The 10,898-nt window shown below is 44.9% G+C and overlaps 1 protein-coding gene across 3 annotated transcripts in view; it reads right to left on the bottom strand.

Moving 5' to 3' along the window:
• Positions 1-5,159, bottom strand: part of smek1 (SMEK homolog 1, suppressor of mek1 (Dictyostelium)) — a 137,594-nt gene extending 132,435 nt beyond the window's left edge. Inside the window, exon 1 of one of the 3 annotated variants that reach the window (XM_043696929.1) lies at positions 4,557-5,159. In XM_043696929.1, the coding sequence (XP_043552864.1) occupies positions 4,557-4,698 (142 nt within the window). In that variant the 5' untranslated portion in view covers positions 4,699-5,159. The remainder of the gene's footprint in view (positions 1-4,556) is intronic. The other 2 variants (XM_043696928.1, XM_043696926.1) reach the window with 2 other exon arrangements.
• Between the last annotated feature and the right edge of the window lie 5,739 nt (positions 5,160-10,898).

Raw genomic sequence — 10,898 nt, 5'->3', positions numbered from 1 at the left:
GATATTGCTTTGTTACAGGAGACACATTTGGATGACAAGGAGCATCTGAAATTACAGCAGAATGGCTTTGACCGAGCTTATTTTTCATCATTTAATACCAGAAGTAGGGGAGTGGTTATATTCGTTAGGAAAAATCTCTCATTTAAATTGTTGGAATGTGCTAAAGACAAATACGGGAGGTTTGTAATTCTTAAAGCCTTGATAAATGGGGGGGTAGGTATAGGACAGATGTTAGGGGTAGGTTCTTTACTCAGCGAGTCGTGAGTTCATGGAATGCCCTGCCAGTAGCAGTGGTGGACTCTACCTCATTATGGGCATTTAAGCGGGCATTGGATAGGCATATGGAGGATAGTGGGCTAGTGTAGTTAGGTGGGCATGGATCGGCACAACATCGAGGGCCGAAGGGCCTGTACTGCGCTATATTCTTCTATGTTCTATGTTTAAACTCCCACATCTGACAAGAAGTACATATCACTACAAAGGCCATTTTTGTTCCTTCACAATCTACAGTCCCAAAAAATAACACCGTCTTATTCCTCTACAAACACTGCCCCAGGTTAAATTAATAGCTATGGCTTATATTTTAAGTTTAATCATGAGACTTATCTCCAAAAACATATAATCAAGAAAGAATCCACTATACTCACTACTGCAGCCTCGCTCTTGGACAGACTTAAAACAATTAACTTATCTGATTCTGTGCTGTGAACTTTGCCCAACAGCTCCTCCAAGATTAGTTGTGAATTTCACTGTTTGTTAATTTTCCCAGATGCACTCCGATGTCCAGCGATACACGAATTCATACAGCAAAGGCGGTGACTGCAGGTTTTCTCTCTCTCCAGCACTGTCCTCACCATGTGCTTCCTTTGTCTGCTCTTCTCCCTTTTAAACTGTTATTTTGACTTTTTTTTCCAAAGTCGTTGAATTATGAGGCCACCTGGGATGTTTCGGAGTGGAATTGCTTCTTCTGGGAGCAGATATGGCATAGGTGGAGGAATTGGGAGTAAGAAATTGCATTTTTACTGTGGGGGCATAGTAAAGTGAATTCATTCTGCTGTGGGGGGCTGTGGAAGGAGGTGTAGTCCAGGTTTCTGTGGGAGTTGGGGTGTTTGAAATAGATGTCTGTGTTGAGTCTGTCGCCAGAGATGGAGACGGAAGGGGACGGAGGTGTCTGAGATGATCCAGGTCAATTTAAGGTCAGGTTGGAAGGCGTCAGTGAAATTGATGAATCGTTCAACCTCCTCATGGGAGTACAAGGTGACACCGACACAGTCATCAATGTAACAGAGGAAAAGGTGGGGGATGGTAGCGGTGTAACTACAGAAGATAGTCTGTTCCACGTATCCTATGAAGAGGCAGATATAACCTGGGCCATTGCAGGTTACCCCTTTGGTCTGAAGGAAGCGGGATGATTTGAAGAAGTTGGGCTGTGTGCAGTTTGGTTGCCACACGAGCAGAAGGATGTGATTGCACTGGAGATGGTGCAAAGAAGGGTCACCAGGATCAAAGTCTCAGTTATGAGGAAAGAGACTGGTTAGGGCTGGGCTGTTTTTCTTGTCGTAGAGAAAGCTGTGGGTTTGATTGAGGTATACAAAGACACAGACATAATCAAGAACAAGAATCTCTTCTCCTTGGCAGACATGTCTAAGATGCAAGATTAAGGTGAGAACCAAGTGCTTTAGAGAAGATCTGAGTAAACATTTTACACCCAGAAGGTGTGTACGTGTATTTGGAATACGCTGCCTGAGAGGCTGGTGGAGGCAAGTATTCTTGCAACATTTAAGCAACCGGATGAGTTCTTAAAATGTCAGGACATAGTGAGCTGTGGACCAAGTACAGGTAAATGGGATTACTGTAGTTAGGTCTTTGTTGATTGGCAGATACATTGTGGGCTGAAAAGACTGTTTCTATGCTGTATGAATCTTTCTAAACATTAACCAAATGTGGACAGTGAAATGAGGAGGCCTGTTACGCGATACTTTTGTTTGCTAAACAGAGTACCATTGCCCAAAGATGCTGAAGTGAAGGTGATGCAACCAACTTTAAAAAGTGGACAATGAAAGCTGCTACCTTTAAAACCATCATCAAATAAATCTTTTGTTAACAAGATAATATGGTATTTATTAGATTTTATGAATAGTACCAGATGAACCAACTTTACTAACCTGGCAATTAGAAAATGAACACTAGATGGGAAATTGGAGTTGAAGAATAGTTAGTTGTCATCCTCCATACCACTGCCACCACCCCACCCTGCAAACAACTTAGAATTGTCCTTTGGGTTTACTGTGGCATACTTCAAATGTACTAGAAGCTGTATGCTATATATAAATACTTAAGGCCCTATTCTTTGCAGACAGAAAGGACATATGCTTGCACTGCTCCTTCTTCAATTCCACAAATTAACAAACAGAATTTTACGGTTTATTCATCAGGTCAATGCTTTTACCAATGAAAGTCAACCTATTTCGTTTAAAACATACACAAAAATTAACAATTAACCTTTAGACATCATTAGCCAATGTACTCTCCATGGTAACAGATCTACCAATTGGAGTCCACTTGTCAACCAACTAATCAACATTTTACTCTCATGCAGTATAAATGTTATTTTTTCTTTACTTTTCTCCCTTTGTCCTGATGAGTGCATAACAAAAAGCTTTTCAGCAATACTCAAGTTTAGGATCAAAACAGTATTTGATTACCTTGGAATATGACATCAAACACAAAACTCTGGCAAAATAATCACTATTATTGTCTACCTTTCGATTTGAGGATACCATTGACTTATTTTTGCTGTGGGCCTTGGTGACTTGAGCAAGGCAATTTTCAATTCTCAGATCTTTGGGCACATAAGACATGGCTTCCCAAGAGTAGTGGGATCTGAAATGCTGGATTTTGTTTTCCTTTTTTTTCCGTTAAGGCCATCATAATACCTCTTATTTCAGAGTTACTTAAGAGGCAGTTTGATTGTTGTCACTTTCGAAGTGATTAATAGGAAGCTTCTTCTAGCAATACTGCCACACTCAAGGAGAGATTCAAAATGTTGTTATAAAAAACTGGTTACCTGTGTAGCAAGAACAGGATATAACTGGTCAAAATTTAACCATCTCGCCATGACATTCAATGGCACTCTCAATAATGAATGCTTTGCTAACATTCCAGGATCTCCTATTGACCAGAAACTGGTCCAACTTTTTAGAAATTCTGATGAGAGTCACTGGACTCAAAACACCAACGCCGTTTTTCTCTCTCCACAAATGCTGCCAGACTTGAATTTCTCCAGGAATGTCTGTCTTTGTTCCACCCATTTAATTATAGTGGCTGCAACAACAAGCAAGAGTTTGGCAACTCATCTCCTGATTCTCCAAAGACTATCCACAATACACAAATCAAGAGTGTATTGGAACACTCTCCACGTGCATGGACAATGGCAGCCCCAAAAACCCAACTCCATCTAGGGCAAAGAGCCCTGACTGACTGGCATGGCATCTCACCCAGATTCCCTTAAAAATACTTTCCAACCCTTAACCTCTATGACCTATAATGACAAGGCAGCTAGGCAACAGGTACTGGCCTAGCATGCAACGCCCTGATCCGGAAAGAAGCCAAACTAAGTGAGAGAGAATAGTGTTATCAGCCAATCTCCAAATATACTAATTAATGAGAACAAATGAGGACAGAGAAAAGTTGGAGAATAAAATTATTTAAAGAAAAGGTAGCATTGTAATATGCCCCAAAACTTGTTTATGAAGCAGAATCTAAAGAGCCAGGAAATGGAACTGCAGCTCTTTAAAATCACTTGACGAATGGATAAAAAGTGTTGTGTGGTAACAGTTTATGATTCTAAGTTATCAATTCTTTCCAGTACTGATGGCATCTGGATGAAAACTTCCAATGTGTTTTGAAACAAGTCCAACAATGATGGAAAGCTACTCCTCCAAAGGCATAAACTCTATTTTTCTTATTTCAATTTTTTCTCTTCATTTCCACAACACTAGTAATCGTGCCTCTCTACAAATAATAAATCAACATTAGAAATCACACAATCAATATTACGAAGAGTCGCTGACTCGAAACGTTAACTCTGATTCTCTCCACAGATGTTGCCAGACCTGCTAAGTCTCTCCAGCACTTAAAAATTGTTCAATCAAGTACAGCCAGAATGTTTTCCTTTTGGAAAAAAGTCGGAACTGCCTACAGGGGACAGCTGGCCAATACAAAACAGGTGGACAACCCCCTCGAGGGTTAATGAGGGATAGGTATAAACTCTTTGTAACAAGACTAAACTTCTTTCGAGTTGTACCGCGCAAAGGAGAGATCTTTAGTGCCCAAAAAGAAAAGCAGAAGTCATTTCATGTGTAAAAAAAAACGCTGATCTAGTAACGAGGCTCCAACCTCAGCTACAAACACAACAACTCAAGAGAGTGTCCCAGATTCATGGGTCGAGGAGTGAGGCCTGTAGTTTCTCACCGATATAACACGCTGTTAGGTAGATGCTACGCTCCCCCAGCTTCCTCCCAAAACGCACATAACCTCATCCCGGGATCTCTTACCGTCAGACTCGGCCCGGACCAGGAGAGAAATTCCCTTCAGGCGCTCCACATAGCTGGAAGAGACGTGTCCGGTGCCACGATCGTCCCACTGCCTGTCCTCGTTGAGCGTGTAAACCTTCACCCGCCTCCGGGTGTCCGCCATTGCCGCCGCTCAGGCTCGGGGAGCGGTGGACCCGGGGGGGGGGGGAGAAAGACGTTGTGAAGGGGGAACCAGTGCTAACTTCAACTCCCACCCTCCTCCACTTGAGAATCAACAAATATAATAAAGAGAAAAAGTCAAACTAAGAATTAAAAAAAAACAATAACCAATCGCGCTGAGTTCACAGGACGCTCATCCTTTCCGAGGCCTAGGCCCGGGGCCGACGCCTCGGGCCCCCGGTGATAAGGAGCCGGGAAAAGTCTCTCCCTCCCTCAGCTGACAAATTATATCCTGCTCCGTGCCGCCAACACCCACTGGTTCACAACAGAACCTAGCCGCTAACTCTGGATGATTTTAAATCTTCATTCCGGTATTGTTTTTTTTGAATGTCCTTCACCGTTCCAAACTGAGAGCAGACGCTGGCTTATTTGCCCCCGCTCGCTAGTTCTATGGCCTGCAGGAGGCCGCCCACCCGCTCTCCTCTCCTCCTCCCACCCCCCCTCCCCCGGCGGATCCGCCGCCGCTGCTCCCTCAGCCAGCGGCCGCCATCTTGCAGCCTCACACAAACCCCCAAACGACAGGCGGCACGGGCTCTCCCGCCAGCGACCGTCTTCCCGCCCAAACCGCCAGTTCAAACGCTCCCCGCCGAACTGTCATCGGCGGCGGCGGCGGCGGCGGCTCTCCACCCGGACAACTACCGTCTGAGGGGTCAGTCAGGTAGTGACCATTGAGAGGGATCATCGTGCGAGGGGTCAGTCATTCACCATTGAGTGGGACCACTGTGTGAGGGGTCAGTCAGCGAGTGACCATTGAGAGGGATCACTGTGTGAGGGGTCAGTCAGCGAGTGACCATTGAGAGGGCTCATCGTGTGAGGGGTCAGTCAGGCACCATTGAGTGGGACCACTGTGTGAGGGGACATTCAGCGAGTGACCATTGAGAGGGATCATAGTGTGAGGGGTCAGTCAGTGAATTACCATTGAGAGGGACCACTGTATGAGGGGTCAGTCATTGAGTGACCATTGAGAGGGACTAGCATGTGAGAGGTCAGTCAGGTAGTGACCATTGAAGGGATCATCTTGTGTGGAGTCAGTGAGTGACCGTTGAGAGGGACTGCCGTGTGAGGGGTCAGTCAGTCACCATTGAGTGAGACCACTGTGTGAGGGGTCAGTCAGTCACCATTGAGTGGGACCACTGTGTGAGGGGTCAGTCAGCGAGTGACCATTGAGAGGGACCACCGTGTGAGGGGTCAGTCAGTCACCATTGAGAGGGATCACCGTGTGAGGGGTCAGTCAGTCACCATTGAGTGGGACCACTGTGTGAGGGGTCAGTCAGCGAGTGACCATTGAAAGGGATCACCGTGTGAGGGGTCAGTCAGCGAGTGACCATTGAGAGGGATCACTGTGTGAGGGGTCAGTCAGTCAGTGAGTGACCACTGTGTGAGAGGTTAGTCAGATAATGACCATTGAGAGGGACCACTGTATGAGAGGTCAGTCAGTGAGTGACCATTGAGAGGGACTACCATGTGAGAGGTCAGTCAGGTAGTGACCATTGAGAGGGATCATCTTGTGAGGGGTCAGTAAGTCAGTAGTGAGTGACCATTGAGAGGGACCACCGTGTGAGACGTCAGTCAGTCAGTGACCATTGAGAGAGACCACTGTGTGAGAGGTCAGTCAGTGAGTGACCATTGAGAAGGACTATTGTGTGAGGGGTCAGTCAGTGAGTGACCATTGAGGACTACCATGTGAGGGGTCAGTCAGGTAGTGACCACCATATGAAGAGGCAGTCAGTGAGTGACCATCAGGAGGACCACCGGGGGGACCACTGTGTAAGGGATGTGTTGATAAGTGACTGTAGACAGGGACCACCTTGTCAGGGGTCAATGAATGAGTGACCACTGAGAGGGACCACTGTGTGAGGGGTCAGTCAGTGAGCGACCACTGGGAAGACCACTGTGTAAGGGGTCAGTCAGGTATTGAACACTATGTGAGGGGTCAAGATAGTGAGTAACCACCAGGAGTTACAATATGTGAAGGATCTGTCGATGAGTGACCATCGACAGGGACCACATGAATCAATGAGTGATTGTTGAGAGGGACCACTCTGTGAGGGGTCAGTCAGTGAGTGACCACCAGGAGACCACCATGTGGAGGGGGTCAGTTGGTGAATGGCCACTGGTCAGCCAAAGTGATCGCTCTGTGAGGTGTCAGTCAGTGAGTGATCACCAGGAGGACCACTGTGTGACGGATCAGAGTGACCACTTGGAGGCACCATAATGTGATGGGTCAGTCAGGTAGTAATCCACTGTGTGAGGGGTCAGTCAGTGAGTAACCACTTTGAAGACTACCATGTGATGGGTCAGTCAGTGAATGATCACCAGGAGGACCACTGTGTGATGGGTCAGTCAGAATGACCACTGGGAGTGATTTTTGTGTGACTGGTCAGTCAGTGAGTGACCACCAGGATGTCCACCATCTGAGGGGTCAGTCAGTCCATGACCACCATTTGAGGGGTCAGTCAGTGAGTGATCACAGCGATGGCCCACTGTGTGAGGGAGCAGTCAATGAGTGGCCACTGGGAGAGATCTTTGTGTGAAGGGTGAGTGAGTGACCACTGGATGGCCTTCTGGGTGAAGGGTCTGCCAGTGAGTGATCACAGAAATGCCTATTGTGTGAGAGTCCAGTCAGTCAGTGAGTGACCACTGAGATGACCTCACTGAAGGGTCACTGAATGACCACTGTGTGAGGGGTCAGGCATTGAGTGATCACTAGGAGGGATCAGTGTATGAGCGGTCAGTCAATGAATGACCACGGTATGGTTTGCTGTGTGAGTGACCATCAGGATGGCCCACTGTATGAGGAATCTGCGAGTGATCATGAAGAGGATCCTCTGCTGAGGGCTTGATCAATCAGTGACCATTGAGAGGACCTAGCAGTGAGGATCAGTGAGGGTGACCATCAAGAGGACCCTATGCTGAGGGTTCAATGCTGAGGGTTCAATCAATGAGGCACCATAGCAAGCACCTATTGCTGAGGGGTCAGTCAGTGAACGATCAGTGGGAAGACCCAGTGCTAAGAGGTAAGTCACAGAACCCCCGGGAAAGTCCAGTGCTGAGGGATCAGCCAGTAACTGAGCATCAGAAGTATCCAGTGTTGAGGGAAGTATCCAGTGAGTGATCATTGGAAGCAGCACTATGCTTAGGGGTCAGTGAGTGGCCACTGAAGGGACCGTGGGCTGAGGCGTCATGTTAGTGTGACTATTGGCAGGTACCTCTGCTGACAGGTGTCATGATTGAGTAACCATTAAGAGGACCTTGTGTTGAAGGATCAATGAGTAATCATTGGGAGGATCATTGTGCTGAATGGTCTGTAAATGAATGACCACCAATAATCTCCTGTGTGGAGGGGTCAGTGTGTGACTATTGGGAAGATCCTGTGATGAGAGGTTAGTGAGTGAGTGACTATCAAGAAAGAGGGTGTTGTGATTAGGGGTCAGTGAGTGACCAACAGGAGGGTGCTGTGCTGAGGAGTCAGTCAGTGCATTTGACCATTGGGATTTAGTAAGTGAATGAGTGACCATCAAGCAGTCTCAATGATGCGGGTGTCATCAGACCTCACTATACTGAAGGAATCAAGTCAGCAAGTGACCGTTTAAATATCCCTGTACTGAGAGGTCAATGAGTCAACATCAAAATATCCTATAGACCATCTAAATAACTGTGTACACTGAGACACGTTTCTAGGTTGGTTCCTGGTAAGGAGGGATGTTCCTATGAGTAGATTGGTCTTGTACTCATTGAAGTTTTGGAGAATGAAAGGAGACTATATTGGAACATGTAAGATACTTCCAGGCTTGACAAGTAGATGCTGAGAGATTTTGATCCCCTTGTAGAGGGTCTGGACCAGAGGGCATAATGTCAGAGTAAAGAACTATTCATTGAAGACAGCTGAGGATTTTGTTTTCTCTCAGAGGATGGTGAATTCTATCCTGCAAAGGTTTTTTAAGGCTCAGTAATTAAGTATGTTTAAAGCTGAGTTAGATTTTTAATCAGTAAAGGGATGAAGGGTTATGAGGAAAAGATAGGAAAGTGGAGTTGAGGGTTGTCAGATTAGCCATGATTCCATATAGTCCACTTCTGTTCCTCTGTCTTATGGTCTTACCTGCCTTAAAAATATTCAATGATTTACTTTTCATTGCCTTCTGGGATAGTGACATAGTTACATAAGTCGATGGGAGAAAAGTATCATTCTCATCTCTGTCCTAAAAAGACAACCCCTAAATTTTAAACACTGCCCCACTACCTCAACATCTGGACTAATTCAGAAGAGGAACCATCCTTCCATATACCCCTTGTCAAGACTATTTAGAGTATTTATATATTTCAAATAGGTCAACCTTTATTTTTGTAGACACTCGTAGAGTTTGCTGCATACTCATGTAAGCCTTCATTTATTGATGTGAATCTCATCCTTTTTTACGTCTACACTCTCCCATCTCTTGCCATTTAAGACTTAATACTCTACATATCAGTTTCTCCTACCAACGTGGATAACCTCACATTTTTTTGCATTACATTCCATTTGCCTTGTTCTTGCCCACTCATCATGTCAGTTCAAAATGAAGCTGCTTTCATTCTTTGTGCTAACTTTATATTAGCTACAAACTAGGAAGCATCACATTTAGTCCCCATAAGGAACTAAGTACTGATCTTTGCATTACCCCACTAGTCTGGAGCTTGCCTACATGAAAATGACCCTTCATTCCTACTCTGCTTTTGCCCATTAGCCAATTCTTAATCCATGCTAGTATCTTGCCTTCCACTTGCTTAATTCTACTTGTCAATTTCCTGCAATTTCTCAAAAGCTTCTGAAAATCCAAGTATACTTCACCCACTAATTCTCCTTTATTAATTCTATACTAATGTCCTCAAAAAAACTCCACTCAGGTTTGTCAAACATAATTCCAATCCAAATATCAACCTTATCTGAACCGCATCCAATATATTTACTTTTTTATCTGAACAAAGGAGACCAAAACTGCGTAATATCTGAGATGTTATGTCACCAATACCCTGAATAACTGAAGTGTAATGTCCTTACTTTTATGTTCAATTCATCTTATCAATAGCATTCCATTAGCCTTCTTAATTTTTTTTGTGCTGGGGATACTGCCTTTTTAAAACCTATTTACCTAATCAGCCTGTTCAGGGATGTTATTACACACCTCTGGAGCAGGTCGGACTTGAACCAAGGTGTCTCTGATCTGGGGCAGGGACACTACCACTGTTGTGATGGGTACACTCAAACACTTAGATCCTTCTGCACTTTAGAATTCAGCAGTCTTTCTCCATTTAAATAATGATCTGCCAAAGTCAACAACTTTACATTTTCCCATATTGTACTTCATCTGCCAGATTTTTGTCTGTTTACTCAACCTGTGTACATTTGTCTACACCTTCCTTATGTCATCTTCATGCTTTCCTACCTACTTTTATGTGCAGAATTAGCTGCCTTACTTTGCTTGGTGATAGATTGGTAACTGTTGATCTAAAAAGGAACCTGAGTGTCCTTGAACCCAGTCACTGAAAGCACACATGCAGGTGCAGAAAGCAGTTAGGAATGCAAATGGTACATTAGCTTTCATTGCAAGAAGATCTGAGTACAGGAGCAACAAAATTTTAATGCAGGCAACCTCTTCTGGGGTATTATATCCAGTTTTAGTCTCCTTATCAAAAAAAAGATATATTTATCAAACATAAAGTGCAGCAAAAACTCACCAGTCTGATTCCTGGCTTGACAGGTGTGTTGTCTGAGGAGGGATTGGATCGACTAGGTCTGTGTTCACGAGAGTTCAGAAAATGTGAGAGGGACCTCATTGAAACATGTAACATCCTGACAGGACTGGAAAGACTCTGTACAGGGATGATGTTTCCGCTGGCCTAGAGGTCTGGAACAAGTTGTCACAGTCAGGATACATAGAACATAGAAGAATACAGCGCAGTACAGGCCCTTTGGCCCTCGATGTTGCGCCGATCCAAGCCCACCTAACCTATACTAACCCACTATCCTCCATATACTTATCCAATGCCCGCTTAAATGCCCATAAAGAGGGAGAGTCCACCACTGCTACTGGCAGGGCATTCCATGAACTTACGACTCGCTGAGTGAAGAACCTACCCCTAAATTCAGTCCTATATCTACCCCCC

This window comes from Chiloscyllium plagiosum, chromosome 10, assembly GCF_004010195.1.
Source record: "Chiloscyllium plagiosum isolate BGI_BamShark_2017 chromosome 10, ASM401019v2, whole genome shotgun sequence".
NCBI lineage: Eukaryota > Metazoa > Chordata > Chondrichthyes > Orectolobiformes > Hemiscylliidae > Chiloscyllium > Chiloscyllium plagiosum.
The sequence above is the reverse complement of the archived record's forward strand: the minus strand, read 5'-3'. Positions and strand labels throughout refer to the sequence as shown.